Here is a 17,110-nt window from a genome sequence, read left to right as displayed (position 1 = left end):
TTCAAGCTTGTTAGTATAATGTGGCAGGAATGTATTGAATTTTGTTTGGCTTTTATTTTTTCCAAAAACTGCAACATTATTATTCTTTTATTATTATTTAACTTATGTGCAGCACTGCAGAGCAAGGACCCTTTTCGTTTGTTTATCTAAAATGCATGCCTGCATTATGGGACAGTCCCAGAAAATGATGTAACATTGTGACTTTTGGATTGGTGGACTGTGATTTTTCACAGCTTGCACTTACAGCTTTAACCAACAGATGGCGTTAGAGCTCTTTGAATACCTGTTCTCTGATCTTAAGGAAGCAGTGTGAGAAAAGGGACCAGCATTTCAGTCCTGGTTCTCTGGTCCCAGGATAGTGCATTTTGGGGGGCCCACCAGTGAGATTATTGTCTTTACCTGGTTTTCTGGGTTTGGCCAAAGTGAAAATCTCAGCAACAAATTTGGATTTGTATAGTACATAATCTCCGAATAGTTAGAGAAGCCACTTGGGTTATTGTGCAGGCTGCACTTGCCACATGTATGCTTGTGTGTTTCTTTATGCACGCCTGTGTGCCAGATGGCAGACAGGCACAGCGTTCCCTCTCTTTCACCCTTATTTATCATTTATTCACTAATAGCATTACTGGCTGGTTGACTGCTCCTTGAACATCTCGCAGACTGCTCTAGTGACCAGCTAACTTGGTGTTTGCTGCACTGGCTGACCAAACTTCTGAATGGCTTTCTATCTGGCTAACTTACCCAGCTTGTTGGCTGTCCTCACTAGTTTTCTGACTCACAAACCAACTGCTTCGCTGGGTGAGACGTTGACAGCCTGGTCCCCTGACTGGCTGAATGATTCACCTCCCTGTCTTTCTGACTGTCTGGTGTTCAGATGAGGTCAGAGCAGCATGGGACTTGCAGCTGCTAGGATAGAGTGTCGTTTTGTTTTCTGCTCGGGCTTGGACGAACACAGGCGACATTGTTACTGTACATTGAATAGCAAGAGAACATGAATAGATATTGCACTGGGGGGGGGGGGTTGTAAGAATACCAGATGATGAAAATAATGAAGGAAAGATGTCTTTCTTCGATCACTTAAAAGATGAGTGATCGAAGAAAGACATCGAAAAAGTGAGATAACGAGGGGATGATAATAATGTAGTGGGGTTCACTGAACAAGGTGACCCAGAGAGCCAGCTTGACTAGCAGAGCTAGTCCTTCTGTTCATCATAAATATGGAGAAACAGCAAGGTTAGACATACAAGCAGAGAGAAAGAAAGGGATTGTGAAAGATAGATGGAGAATGAAAGAGAACTCTATTGTATCCGATTACAGGCTGTGCTCTGTCCTGTCCTCTCCCCAGCTGACTGAAAACCCAGAGCTGGACTCTGCTAGAGAATCAGGACTGATGTATAACATGTATTAGGACTAGACAACATGGGAGCTTGCAGAAGAGCTCAGCTGTTTGAATGAATTGCAGAGCTAAAAAAGCAGACCTGTGAAGCCAAAGTCTTTGTTGGGGCCCTTGAAAAACCGACAACTCTGCAGGTGTCTGCAGACATTTCAATTATTCAGCTTTCAATTTCTGTTTATTAATATATGCATGTGTTTCTCCAGGCTGGTCAGGAGTCGTTCCGGTCCATCACCAGGTCTTACTACAGAGGAGCGGCAGGAGCACTCCTAGTCTATGACATCACAAGGTAACAATCAGTCAGTCAATCATACACATGCTAGCTGAGTGTTTATAAGACACAATGCAATAGAGATGAACCGCAGTAGAACTACAGTCATGTTACAAGCATCCTTTCCTCACTATGGATAATCTCCACTTGTATATTATGAGCATGTTGTGATATCATCGTAGACTCTATATAAATGTCTGGCGTCACCCATTAGTTGCTAGTGTTGAATGCTAACCATTGTCATCTGCTGGCTTACCAGCTATCCCTGAAAGTTAAATTACAGCACTGATAAATGGAAGTGACCTTAGCGAGCTAAGAAACTAGCAATGAGGCTAGATCAGATGTTGTTGAAAGAGGTATCCCTAATACTTAATTTATCCAAAAGTTATAAAGATACTAATGTAAAAATCATCATGCTGCTGTTGAAAAAGAAAGGATGGCCAAAGTCAGTAGCGCATTTTAGCCGAGCTGTTTAAAACCCACCGGCAGTTCAACACTGTGAGCCATAGAAACATATATATTGTCATTTACTAGTTTAATTACCTTTAATTGTGATGATTGAGTTTCATATTCTTAAGGGGTTAAATGTTTTCTGTCCCATGACTTTTTGTCCAGGGTAATTCATTCAGGATTTCCAATCCACCAACTCATGATAATCCGTTTTCTTTGGAATATTTATGATCCCCAGTGGAAGAATCCTACCCTTCATAGCTCTGACATTCTATATGCAGTTGCAGTCAGTTGACTATGGAGTCAGCCCTTTTGTAGTCTTGAATTTTCTGTTACATAAACACATTTGCAATGGTAGACGCTCACATTAAACTGGCAAAAGTTTTGAGTAATGTTTGTGACAATATCCCTAATACACTCATCTCAGGCATATGTCCACCTGCTGTCCAAACCTAATGTTTACAAGGGTCAGTCAGAAAACAGTTGGCTTTAAGGGAGGGTGGCTGTAAAGGGGGAAGGGTTCAATGCTTGTTTTAGACAAAGAATGCACCAAGGCCTACTACAAGCTGAATAAGGATAATTTTGAATGTTGAGTCTCACAGAGTTGCTATAGTAGAGTGAAAAATAAAATGCTGGAAATGAGCAGAACAGATTTTGTTTTTCATTCAAGTATTATTAAGAACTGGGAAACTGGAGTCCACTGAAGAGACTTCAGACATCAGAGCTCGCAAAATCGCGAGCCCTGGAAATTATAGGATGAGCTGGGGAAAAAAGGCCAGTGTGGGGTCAGATATGTAATGACATCCTGTCAACTGTGATACGGTGATAAAGATTCATTATAGCAGTAGTTTATAGCTCACAGTCTTAGTGCCAGTTGTACTGTCTCGAAGTGTTTTTGTTTTTTTGTTTTTTAAAATCAGAACATTTTTATTATATATTAAGTTTTAATTCCAACCCTGTTGATTGCATGAATGAAATTTTCTGAAATTAAGAAAAGAAAATTCATTTATTAGGTGCACTGGTGTGTTTTAAAGGCCCTGACCATTAACTGCATTGTGTTTGAAACCAGCTGGCGAATCGAGCTTTGATGATCTGTCTCTCTTTCGTCTCTTGTTTCCTTTCATGTGTTTGCTGTAGATACTCTAATAAAAGCAGCAATCCTAGTGAATGACAATTCATCCGTTAGTGCTCAGGTATATGAAGAGTTGAAAACTGTCTGGAGATGTATTCCCATCACATTTGTCACCTGTAAGAAATTAAACTGAAGCAATAATTATTGCGATTAATGTGCATAAAGGAGTTACAGAGGTAGATGTATATTTTTCAGGATGAGGGAGTTTTCTGTTTAAATAGTTGGCATAATTGCAAGAGGAAGTGGCACACACATCAGTCACCAATTTAAAAGGAAACGGCAGATCTGTAAAATCAGTTATGTTTATGCGTCTGCGTGACAACAGCTGCTTTATCTGGCATGCTTTCAGTTTGATCTCAATGTAGTCATAGTGAAACCATCAATCTGTGCTCGTTTGAACAGAAGGGACACTTTCAACCACTTGACGACCTGGTTAGAGGATGCCCGCCAACATTCCAACTCCAATATGGTCATCATGCTCATTGGCAACAAGAGGTAACATGTTTTTTAGTTTGTTAGTTTGCCCCCCTCCCCCCTTCTACGGTGATGGCTGCCCACTGCCCTACATAACGCTGTACCATTAATAGTGTGTTTTACAACATGTTGCTGTGTAACGATGACTTGTCTGACTTTGTTTTTTATGGCTGAGGCTGGTCATAATTTTACACTGTCACTAAGTGTGTAATTCAGTCACTTCTGCTTTTCTCCCCCAGACACACTCTGTGCTCAAGCTTACATAACACACCACCATGTAAGAAACTTGTCACAACAAGTGACGTCCATTGCTAAATGTGCTTTAATATTTACAACTTACATGAGGAAGTTTCTTTCCACAGTTCTCTTCAGCTGGTATTGAACAAACTGCTTGCTCACTCATATTCTGTAAAATGACAGTTTCCAAAAAATGTAGCTTTTGATACAATTACAGACACATTGGCATTAACTCTGCCGTTTAAAAAGACATTTACTTTGTGTGATCTGAGGTGGAATTGTTGAATTTAGAAAACGGCAATCTACACTAAGCTAGCAGTAAGTTAGCCACCTAAAAGCAGAAGGCATTACTCTCTTACTCTCTGCTGCTAGACATTTCCCAGTCAAGACCTTAAAGTAGCTTCATGATATCATGAAGTAGCAATTCAATTCAATTTTATTTATATAGTCCCAAACCACAACATCAGTCACCTCAACGAGCTTGAGGATAAGTTTTCAAACAAGAAAATGTTAATTTGATATATGTTATATGTCCGGTTTTGCCGTGTGTTTAAAAATAAAATAAAATAAAATCCTTCCAAAATGTCTTGGATCTTTATCCAGATCAACTCCAAAATCTAATCACTTCTGAGTTGTTGGGCTAATCCCAGTGTCTGGTAAAATGTTTGTGTAAATCCATCCATGACGTTCTAAATAATCCCACTAGTAAACAGACAAGCCAAATGTAGGTACAGATTTCTTGGGATTTACAAAGAGAGCATAAAATGTTTAATTTGTTTTTGTTTAATTTATATTTCTCATCATTTTGATGCAGAATGGAAATAATGGCTTTAATTTTTCTTAAATGAGTAGTTACCAGAAGTACACAAAATACAAGCCCCTGACAAGAATGGACCCAGAGAAAATTCAGTTGCACGCTATAGTTGTAATGAGTTTGGCTACAAGGGTGCTTCATTTTTAAAAAACATAGTTTAAAGTGATCTTCTGCAATTTCTACCAAAACTGCTTTTGTAAAATCAGTAATCCTGTAGCAAATAAGGATACACGTGACCAACACTGAACTGCCTAGCAATTTAGTTTGTAATTCATGGCTTGCTACATCATTTTATAATTGATTGTATCTATTGTTTTAGTGACCTGGAGTCAAGGAGAGAGGTGAAGAAAGAGGAAGGTGAAGCATTTGCCAGAGAACATGGACTCATATTCATGGAGACCTCAGCTAAGACTGCCTCTAATGTAGAGGAGGTAATTCCATACACGCAACCCTACCAGCTTTCACCACCTATTTATCTGAATTAGGAATTTGCCTTGGAGGTCAGCATTATATTTGAATATATTTTAGGAAGTCTTTATAATCACAGTCAGCTGGTTGTGATGGTAGTTCATCTGAAGATGGTGATAGCCCTGCTAAATATCTGCTTATTGTGAGTATGTTATCACATAAGCGCTGCCATAGGCTCATAGACGAAACACATGGACTGTATATAAAAAATCAGCATAACTTGCTGGTGAGGCCAACATGGAGGGTCTTTAACTTGCTTTCTTTTTAATCGCCAGCAGGGGGAGAGTTCTTTCTTTCCTTTTTTTTTTTTTTAAAGGAGTTTAGTTTTATAGAAATATATTTTTAAAAAATGGCCCCCAGCTTCCTCAATCTGGTCTAGATTCTGATCTTTTTGTGTACACCATACTTGTTGTTTTGTATCACATTTAGTTAAAAGGGAGAGGAAGGATATGATTTAGGGTGGACCTACCTTGTTACTGATTCTTGGGTGTGCTGTGTCCCTCAATTTCTGAGTCAGAACCCACCCTTTGCTCAGTGTCCAGACACCAAGACTTTAACTGCCAAAACACTCACATTGCAGTACTGCAACAGGACTAGCTACAGGATTGCAACGAATAGCTACAGCCATCTTGTATATACAGTCTATGCATTCAGCCCAGTTTGGGAATTTTCATGCATAATCATATATTCCTTTCTCAGATATATAAAATCTCCAAAGTAACAATATGGATGGAAAAATATTTTGTCCATTGAATTAGTAAGATTTGTAATTTATTAGCCAAGTTGCAGCTGTGTTTCTGAAGCAAACATACAGACAAAACAAATTTTTCTTCAGGTTTAATTTGTATTCAAAATTACTATTCAGGTCAGATAAATGCTGAAAACCAACCTATAAAGAATTCATAGACTTCATGCTGTTTGTGGAACACATTAATCAAGCACAATTCATCTTTGTCCTTTTATAGGTCCAAAGTACATTGTAAGTTTCTAACGTAAATCTTCTAGTTAAGTTAGTTTTTCCATTCTTACACAAACTGAATTTTAAATGCTTGTTATTTTTAAAAGATGTGCAAATATGTCTAAAAATATAACGGTACCCCTTCATTTTCTTACACGCCCCTGATATTCCTGTATTTACCATTCAGTGCATTAGCTTTAACAAATTACCTGTAAAAAGTTTTATTGGGGCTCAGAAACACAGTAACACAAAATCAACTTTGTGTCTAACTTGCAAACTCACACTCACAGTCTTCCTCGTCAGTTGGTTTCTGGCCTGAAAAGCCTCAACATTTGTAATGTTGCCACATTCATCGTCTGCAGCCAGAAAAGACCATATTTTGACAGTAGGGCCAAATGCAAAGTTATCAGCTAACAATGGCAATCTTGGTTAGAGAACTGCATACAAAAACTGTATGGATGCAACATGTAGACACAGAAACCTGATCAACAAAATTTACAGAAACTGGAGTACAAGATGTTTGAATGTCTCAAGCGGCAGGCCTGAGGATTTGTCTGATAATTCGCCACCAGAGGTCATGACTAATAGACCACAATCAGGTGGCTGTGTTGCCACAACTCTAACTTTAAAGCTTAAAAAACATGTAAGATACTTTTTAGCGATTGCGAGATTGTTTATAAAATAGAAAACTGGAACTGCCTATAAAAAGTTTTCGGCAGTTCCACGATAGCTTAATTTACCAGCCCTGGATTTGGCGACTTGTTTACTGCCAATAGCCTTAAACACTACATAACTTTTTTTTTTTTAATGACCAGCAATAACTGTTGTTCCAATAAGACTTGTGGTTTTATAGAAGTCTGTCAGAAAACAACCCTCTGCTCTGACCTTCACAAACCCTTTCCTTCATAGTCTCAGTCATCCAAGCCCATGGTGTAAGTGTGAAGTATTTTAAAAGTTAGACAAGAGAAGATTGTCCAGGATGTTATCATTGTGATTGAAAAGTTGTTACCCAAATAGCGTGGTTTCTCAGTTAGACACACCCCTGGCTCGTCACATCTGGCTTCAGAACACCAAAAAAACACCATGTAAATGATTTTCCACTCTCTGTGAAGAAGACGCTCAGTCGAGGCTTCAAACCTGCACTTTACAATCCATTGGGTGACATCCATCTTTCATATACCTGTCTATGCCAACAACACATGTATTTCAGAATCAGAATACTTTATTGATCCCTGGGGGAAATTATTTATTTTTTTGTTACAGTGCTCCATTATAAACAAACATTGACAAGACAGACAATAGGCTAACTAAGAATAGTACAATATATATATTTCACTTATTAATAAATAGCTGAAAAGAAACATGTATAGTTGTAGCAGCAAACAGTGTGTTAAGTGGATGGATTGTACAGGGAGATGGCCACAGGCAGGAAAGATTTCCTGTGTCGTTCAGTGGTGCTTTTCGGTACTCTGTCTCTCACTGAACGTGCTCCTGTGACTGACCAGCATGTCATGGAGTGGGTGGGAGGTGTTATCCAACATTGTCTTTATTTTGGACAACATCCGCCTCTCCGACACCACCTTGAGGGAGTCCAGCTCCATCCCCACAACATTACTGGCCTTACGGATTGGTTTATTGAGTCTGTTGGCATTTGTTTTTACATGTTCCATGATAAACAAGTCTGTGCACATTTTGGATCAGTAGTAAAAGTCAACACACATTTTTTTTCTTGTTATAATGTTCTGTGTCACAGATTTAACATTTGACTAAATTCCACATCAGACTCAAACCTCCTGATTAACCAGCAGTGTCAAGGATCACAATGGTGGTGTATAACCTTACCAGCCTCACAGTAGTATCACAAACTCCAGTTGGCACTCTGAGCATCCTTCTCCACCCCTGAGAGAGAGACACCCCTGGTGATGTTGTGTGTAATGAATGCATGGCGTCGTCTTCTGGGACCCCTCTCTCACTTATCCAATCACATAAATCCTATCCTACACAGTGCAGCATGCAAGCTAGGAGCACGGCGCTGTATGTTCATGTGTGGGTGGGTGTCAGTGGTGATTTGGTTTTGGGGTTTTTTGGGTGTGTGTCTTGTTTTGCTTTTATTTCCCCCCAATCTCTCCTTCATACCGTCTTACGCCTGGCCTATATCATGCGAACACATACACCAACACCACTGATGAGTCGAGTCCTCTCTTGGGTTAAGATAAGGGGGAGGTGTGCGTGTGCGTGCATGCGCGCGTGTGTGGTATGATTAATTTGTCTCATTAGTGTCCTCTGAATCCTCCTGATACCACTCCTCTCCACCCTTCCCTTCATCTCTCCTCGCTCCATCCCTCCTCATCCCTTGACGTCCATCATTTGCTCTTTAGCTCTCCTCCTTTACCTCCCCCATCCTGCTCCACGATTCCTTTCTTCCTCCCCCCTCCTCCAACGTGTCTTCCTGCCCTTTTTTATTCATTTTATCCTCCCCCAATTCCCTCCTCTCCTGCTCTTCAACCCATCGCCTCCCCTCCTCTCTCGAGCAGTATATCAACCGGTTATAGTTCATACATATTCATAACCTCCACCCCGCCTCCCCTCACAGCGACATTCAGCAGCCAATCAGCATGCTGGGTTTGTCGTCAGGGTCTGTGGGTGGACATTGAGGCTGATAGGATGGTCCTTACAGATAGATGGAGAGAAATTGCTGTAAGCACCTTTTCATCATCTCTTCTGCCCACCCTTCCTTCACTAAGATCCTAACCTTAACCTCTGCTCGCTTCTGTTCTTGTTCACCAGTCTTTCTTCTTATATTTCTTCACCTCTGCTGGGTTTTTTTTTTTTTTTTTTTTTTGCCCACTGATTAATTGCTTGTTTACTGTATTTAAATTTTTTTTTAAATATTTTTTCCCAGTATTCTGTTATCAGCCATGTAATGGTTTTTCACTCTCTATTCTTTGCCCTATCACCATCTATAAATCTTCTGTAGTCACCTCAGTTTTCTCCCTCTTGTTTTCACTTTCTACACATATCTGCAGGTCCATTAGTTTAACTCAAAAAAAGAAAGTCTAAGTACATTTGATGGTAAAGAGGGTGCAGTGATGAGTTGAAGAAGGGAAAGAGGACAGCATGAGGAGGACAGAGTACACTAGAGTGCACCCTTGGGCTCAGTCTATTTCCGACAGGGTGTCAGATAGAAGTTCAGGACATATTTTCAGTTCTTGAACATTCCTTTTTTTCTGATGAGGCTTAGTTTTGACTGCCATTACTTATATGAGCCGGCATTGTTAGATCATTTCTACATAGAGTGAAGGTTATGACATCTGAGCTGGTGTCGCATTTCTAGTTATCCCAGCTGCTCTTGAGCTCGGACCCTTGAGACAGAAAGACTCCCCCTGGAGACGAATGCATCGATACCGTAGTCATAGGCCGGTCGCTCAGGGAGATTAATTCTACTTTATTCAATCATCTTTGATCCTTGCTGTGCTCTTAGTAAGCCCAAAGTAAGTGTGTGTGTGTGTGTGTGTGTGTGTGTGTGAGACAAACTTTGTATTGTCTGCTTGTGTGTTCTGCTCAGATCTCTCTTGCTGATCTGCTCAAAAGGGCAACTGCATCTTCTAACAAGGTCTTACGCCATATCGCCTTAACTTCTCAAAGCTGGCTTGAAGGGCTTGGATAGTATTTGCAGAACAATCATACTTCTCAGTAGTAGTGTACATCATAAGCTCTTTAAGCCTTAACAAAACACAATTTTGAGAACATCTTCCAAAGAGCTCAGGGGTGCCAAAAGCCCCAATTTTACTCTTCTTTCTTTCTGTCTATATAATTTGGTAAATTGCAAGTTATGATAAATGTGTAGCTCTGAAGTCAAATATGAGATATCTTTAACATGTTTGAGCTAATTTGTTCAAAGAATCAAAACACAAAAACACCAGACATAACTCCCGCTGAATTTACATGTGAGAAGCATAGACTGAATATAAAAGATGGACCTACATGCCTTCTAATGAGCTGTTAGAGGCTGCAGAGTTATACAACTGTGTGCTTACATGTTAGAAACATAGCTTGCAGAAGAAGCCTTTTAAACTTTTAAGTTTTGTTTCTTTTTCTGAGGGTTTATTTTATTAGATTGTCATTTTCTACATGCAGCTTTTATGTCGCATGTAGCATGATGTCACCTTTTTTTTTTTTTTTTTTTTTTTAATCTTTCTTTAGGTTGACATTTTTTTTCTTTACTAATTTTAGGGTTAACTTAGCATGCAAATACTTAACATTATTTTAGAAGCATGACTAATCATACAACACTTTATGAAATGCATTTACTTAAGACTGATATTATCTGCTTGTGGATTCATTGGTGTTAGTGTGTTTGTTGTCCAATAAGTAACTTAAAGGTTTGAAAGGATTTGTTTGTGCTTTAAATAGAGAGCTGAAGTCAAGGTACGTCTGACCTAGCCTAGCAGTTAGCATTTTTTCCAGAGTAAGCACAGCTGCGCAGACATTTTATGCCTTTATCATGTGGAGACTGCACCATCGAACACAGATTTTTTTGGTGACCGTTTTTGGTTATCATTTGCCTGCCAGGTGTGTTTTTCCACTCACACAAACTTGTGAATTTATTTGTGTTCAGCAGCCAATAATTAAATATAGATCGTCTGACTTTGTTACTTGCACTTGACACACCTATATGGAATATTTAACAGATCAGTTCATGCTTTGTGTCACTGATGTGAGAGAGGGCATAAAACTGGGAGTGGTAAGTTCACTGTGATGTCAAGTTTCAAAGTTCTGTGAGGTGTTTTTGAGCTGTGACGGGAAGCTCGGGCTGCAGCTGAACAGTAAATGGCTGAAAGTCAGAGCCTGGTTATGTTACTGAAACTTGAATTTGCTTTGCATTCCTAATGACATGAGGCTCATTTATAGGAGTCAGCATAAAAAGATGGTTTTAACCTTCCTGTCCTCTCTGTCTGTTTCACTTCCTGTCTCTACGGCAGGCTTTCATCAACACAGCCAAGGAGATCTATGAGAAGATCCAGGAGGGAGTGTTTGATATCAACAATGAGGTGAGATACTGTGTTCCTCCTGTGTTGGGTTTTTTTTCCTCCCTGAGCCGCCTTCTCTCTTCTTTGTTCTTCTCTTTCCTTCCCCTCTTCTTCCTCAGTGTGGTTTTGCAGCAGTGTGTGTGGTTTGCCATGCTCCCTCTCTTTCAAAAAGAAGGGGAAAAAAGCCCTCCACTCAGCTTCCTTTGACTGCAGCCAAGCAAAACTCCCAGTGTTCCTCCTCTCCTCTGCTCTATTTTCCACACACACTCTCTTCACTTCTTAGTTTGCGCTCTCTCCCTGTCTCAGTCTCCCTGTCTCACTCTCTCTGTCTCTCTCTCGGCATCTTGCCAGCTCATAAATTCCTCACATCCCACAAGGTCTCAGTCATTGGGCAAGAAAACAAACACTCAGCCAGCCAGTCAGACTGGAAGCTGCCCATCCAGCCAAATAGAAAGTTTGTGAACCAGACATTGAGATTCATATCATCATCTTAGTGAAAGACTAAGTGTAAGAAAGGCTAATTTCACATAAAGAGTGCAAAATCCAAACACTCGGAATCCATTCATTAAAATTCAGAGCACTATTATTTATACAGCGTGACAGGAGTGAACTCAAAGTGCTTTCCCAGTGTAGGAAAAAGGATTAACATTCCAAGTATTGAAAAACATACGGAATAGACTGTGACAGCACTGAATAGTGAGTTTAAAAGGAGAAGGATGTATACAGATTCAAATTGGGGGAAAATGAAATAAACAATTACAATAAATAATAAAAATGGCTAACTGTAATAGAAATGCACTGACTGCAATTTTCTTGGCCAATTTGTGTTTTGGTTTTTGGTTTTTTTTTGTGGGGGTTTTTCCTTCTTGTTCTCCCAGAAGTATAAGCTCCCTTGTCACAAGGGGTCACCACAGCGGGTAGATCCGGATGTTTGATTTGGCAGAGTTTTACACCAGATGCCCTTCCTGACACAACCCCAAAGGGGATTTGTGTCTTCTGCCGATACCGATTTTAGCTGATTCACGTTTTCTATCTATGAGCTCTGACAGCATATACAGACTAAATAATTACATAATATTTTTTTTCTTGATAAAAGAAATCCCTCAATTTTACAGAAAAATGCAAGTTATAGTTACTCATTGTGGTTAAAGTCAGAACCTGTTAACACAAATATCATTGTAGGTTTAAGATCTTTTTCCACATTATTAAACATATTTAGTTATAAACTTAAACATGATACAAGCTTTTGTAACATCCACAGTTGATAATACTGCCTACAATGCTCTGATTGGCTGTGATAATAATGCAACCCCATGATGAATCTCTGAAGGTGAATCTCCATCGAGAGGCTAATATCAAGTTCACTGTGGACGTGCACCAAGTTGGCTATCCAGTCCAGATGGTTATCTCCAAATTGTGAAGCACATAAATGTGTTTCCTGTAGTCACATGATGTAAGTCGTGTAATGGTTCTCAAACACACACACATATGCAGAGTGCCAGAGTTTGGTGCCTGTCAGGCTCGCCAGCCCTCAAGTACAGGCAGTGGGCAGGCAGAGCTGGAGGAAGCCAGCCACAGAGTGTTTTTGTTATTAGTAACAGTAAGACGGAGCGAAGGCAGGCCGGCCGGCCAAACCACATCAGCTGACTGGCTGCGAGAGAGAGGGAAGCCCCACCAGAAATGTTGGCAGTCACTATGAGAAAACACACACTCACTCTCACACACACATGGCCTTAGCTCAATAAATGTGATTTAAAGGCATACAGGGTTTCCCAGAGGCACTACTGCTACTGAATGTAGGAGGGGGGGTTACAGTGAGAGGAGGAGATAAATATATACAGAGGCAGAGAGCGAGGGAGGCTGAGACTGTGCTACAGCCACACAGAGAGAGACATGATGAAACACAGAGGGAAAGTGAGCACTACAGTACAGAGAGAGGGAGGGAGAGATGAAAGTGTCTCCCTACCACCCACCTGCCTCTCTTTTTCCTCGTTTCTTTTCTTTTAAAAGTGCTTTTCTTTTTTTCCCCCAGCGTCCTTGAGTGCTGCTGGTGTTTCCTTTTCTTTTGTGCTACGCAGCAGCACCTGTTGCTTCCTCTGTGATGAGATCTAATAGGAGCTCCCACAGGCACGGTTCAGTGTTAATCTCACCATGAAAGCTATAACACAGTCATTCTGAGGTGGCTTTATTTAGTCCAATACTGCGACTGCACTTTTTTGTTATAGCTGGGCCTGTTTTTCCATTTCATTGAGCTATACAGTATATGACTGTTTTTGTGTTTTTAAAAAAACGAAAAGAGAAGAAATCTATGATGCGAATTAGATATTTGTTAATCTAACTGTGTCTAGACACCGATAGTAATCCTACAGTTTCATTGTACATGTACAATGACAATAAAGGGCTATTCTATTCTGTAACTTTAGCTACACTGTGAATGATGCTATGATGCTATTAGTTGGATGAATAAAGTGGACATCAAGGCATTGGTTTGAAGCCTTATCCTGTTAAACATACTTCACCACGGGACTACATTCAGACCCAAAAAAGTTTTCTGGTTAACTTTGTTACTGCCGACAGTTGCCAGCTTGCATAGCTCACTGAGCTCAGCTGCATGTTCACACGCCGCCTTCTCCTAGCTTTAGCACACCTGTTGTTTGATAGGGGCCTGGTCCCACTATGGGCACAGTGAGAGACATCGAAAAGTCTGCGAAGGAGTGTTTGCTTAAACTCTCTTACAGGAATTTAAAGCTGTCACCTGAATGTTGCAGTAACATGAACCTTTAAGAATAATATAAACTGGTCTGCCTTGTTTTACGTGACATCTTACAGACTGGAAAATGTCACAGGTAACTGGGTAAAGTGGTACCAGGACCAACACTGTCATGTCTCCGAAATGGCAAATAGGTCAATAAAATGGGTAACAACAACAGCAAACAAAAAAAAAAGGACAAAAATCCCTGCTTATTTTAAAATATATTTCCTAATAGTGCCGATAGAAATACCTGCTCTTACCTTCCAAACTGTGCTGTTTACTTTGTTGGACATCAGCTGTTGCTTTCCGTCCCTCCCCTCCAGACTCCAGGTTCAGTTAGTAATTGCTTTAGCACTTTTCTACTCTGAGCACTTAAAGACTCAAAGATGAATTGATGCTGTGGTCTCTCACGCTGTCAATGCCTCTTTCGTGGGACACTTTATGTTCTACTCGTGTCTGATTATTTTTATAGCTGCAACGAAAGCACTGTGCGCTAGGGCTGGGCCATATCATACCGTTCACAGTAATACCGGTATAACGTTGGGCAACAATAAGAAAATGAAATATCGCGATAGAATATGGGTAAAACGCGCATGCACAGTGCCTTTGTTTTTGTACGCACATGGCGTTTTTCCACCATGCTTTTTCGCATGGTGGTGACGGAGAATGAGAAGGGCGAAAGCGGATCGTTGGATGAAACTGATGAACCAGAACTGGTTTGTAAAAATGCTGCAATTTCAGTGGTGTGGAACTGGTTTAGCTTTCGTCCGTCAGATACACAACAAAGCACTATTTTTGGTAGCGCATGCTAGCGGGCCGTCGTTATTACCGTGTTTTTTTGGAAAATACGGCACACTTAAAATCAATCCTTTGATTTTTCTGAAAATCGACAGAGCCCCTTATAATCCCGTGTGCCTTATGTATGAACTCTGGTTGTGTTTACTGACCTCGAACCGATTTTATGTGGCGCTCGAAAATCTGTCAAATGTTTTAGTAAGACTTTGCTAAGCTACGAAGCCGCACCGCTTGATGGATTGTCGGAGCATTACAGCTATCGTAGGCAGCCTCGCGGAGTGATACGTGCTGTGCTTCAGCATAATATTACCGTACTGTGTGTGTATAAGCTCTTTTTAAGTTTTGTGGATATTATACATGGTTATGCTGAGGACATGTCGACCAATTTCCACTGGAAATGCCTTTTGGTTAAACTGTCAGCAAGGAATTTGCATTTGCACTGTTAAATTTTTATATAACTTTAATGCACGTAAAAAACAGCTGCTTGTTTAAGTGAAAATACATTGATGGGTTTTTTTGCACTAATAAAGTTGTGGAGTTGTAAAGCATTTTGTCTAGTGTCAATTATATCGTCAGTTATATTGTTATCACAAATTTTCAAATGTATATCGTGATAAATATTTTTGGTCATTTCGCCCTGCTCTACTATGTGCTTGACTGAAAGGTGATGTCTGTGGCCTGATTTTGACTATATTTACAAGTTAAATGGTCACTCAAAGAAAGACAGAGGTGTCTTTACTTTCTTCTGCCACACTGCTGCTCTCACTCTGAGGCCTCACTGATAAACACAGCAAACACTGTGGTGCTAGATACCACTGTGAAGTAGGAAACTTTATGTGGATTTTATTTAGCTGTGGGCTAAAATCCACTAATAGGGTTTGACAAAGGAGACACAGTACAGTGTTTTCACATGCTGAACAAGCAGAGTTCCCAATTCTCAAAAATTAAAATCCAATGCCTGCCCAAGCGATGACTATCAGAATCACTGAATATTTGGCTAAATCATTAGTGGATTTACAACCATGACTTATTATTCATGCTTACAAATTAGTTTGTGATTATTTTAGTGAATCCAACTTTTGTATAGGAACAGGTCTGTGCTATGTGTGAGAAGAGGTAGTGAGTAAAACACTAAAAATAGTCCATCTAGTATTTAAATTGGGTGTAGAGTCATGGTTCTCATGTTTTATGTAGACCGGAGAGAAAATAAGTGACCAGCTTGAACTAAACAGACAGGTGTCAGTATGAAATGTACAAAGAAATAATGAGGCCTCCCACAAGCATGTAATGGTGACATGGAGGCTTTATTCTGTTCTTGTTCAGATGAGATTTTTTATTTACCTTTGGTCTCTTTGTGTTTGTGTCCACCCAGGCTAACGGTATTAAGATTGGACCCCAGCATCCCACCACCAACTCCACACTGTCCAATACCCAGGGAGGCCACCAGGCTGGAGGGGGCTGCTGCTGAAGCTCCAGAACGCGCCTCCTTAACCTCCAGCCTCGACCCTTCCTCCTCCTCGCCTGCTCCGACCCTCTTGCATTTCTACAGAAATGTCCAGGCTCTCTTAACAGTTTAACCTCTCTCTCTCTCTCTCTCTCTCTCTCTCTCTCTCTCTGTCTCTGTCTCTCTCCTGCTGCATTTTTTTCGCTGCATCTCATCTCCCCCGAGTCTCTTAACCATTTTCATGAGGTCTAGGAGCTGCACCCCAACCAGTCATCCTGCAGGTTTACGAGGACAGAGTCCGCCTCACCTGCAGATGTGCCCACCTAATTTGTAGTTTTTCCTCAGTAGATTTTGGTTAGACACCTATCGGAGTGTTATTCCAGCAGTTCCTCTGAATTCTTTTGGGTGTTGTTGGGATGATTCAGTGCCGCAGGATTGCAAAGCTCTGCGGTGAGTCGACTTTGTCAAGATGGAGACATGACCGAGGGTAGACGTGAAACACTCTTAACTGGCTGGTTATATGGAATAAAGCGGGCGCTGTGTTTTGTCTATACACACATCTGTACATGTTTTTAAAGACCGTGTTGATAGCAGGACATGTTTCAACACGCTGAGTCAGTTTTCATTCTGTGCCTGTGTGTATAGGGATGATACAAGTATTCCACTGTCAGTCTGTGAGGTGGGGGAGGCTCCAAGTCGTTCTGTATTTTGTCCATAAAAAAATGTGCAAATCATGTCCTTTTTGTCCTTCCTTTTCCCTGCTTTTTGTCCTTGTTCTCTCTCTGTCCTTGTGCCCTTTTTGTTCATTTGCAGATGATTTGTATTACTGAACACTAAAAACTGCTTACAGTGTTTTAAACCACATGGAGAGAGAATAAAAGACCAAACTGTT

At 40.5% G+C, this 17,110-nt stretch overlaps 1 protein-coding gene across 1 annotated transcript in view; it reads left to right on the top strand.

The window, feature by feature from the left end:
* rab2a (RAB2A, member RAS oncogene family) overlaps positions 1–17,110 on the top strand; it is a 29,129-nt gene extending 12,019 nt beyond the window's left edge. Inside the window, exons 4-8 of the mRNA XM_026148881.2 lie at positions 1,600–1,682; positions 3,649–3,741; positions 5,091–5,202; positions 11,180–11,248; positions 16,147–17,110. Of these exons, the coding sequence (XP_026004666.1) occupies positions 1,600–1,682; positions 3,649–3,741; positions 5,091–5,202; positions 11,180–11,248; positions 16,147–16,242 (453 nt within the window). The 3' untranslated portion in view covers positions 16,243–17,110. The remainder of the gene's footprint in view (positions 1–1,599; positions 1,683–3,648; positions 3,742–5,090; positions 5,203–11,179; positions 11,249–16,146) is intronic.

This window comes from Astatotilapia calliptera, chromosome 18 (assembly GCF_964374335.1).
Source record: "Astatotilapia calliptera chromosome 18, fAstCal68.1, whole genome shotgun sequence".
Lineage (NCBI taxonomy): Eukaryota > Metazoa > Chordata > Actinopteri > Cichliformes > Cichlidae > Astatotilapia > Astatotilapia calliptera.
This window is presented reverse-complemented; position numbering and strand designations above follow the sequence as displayed.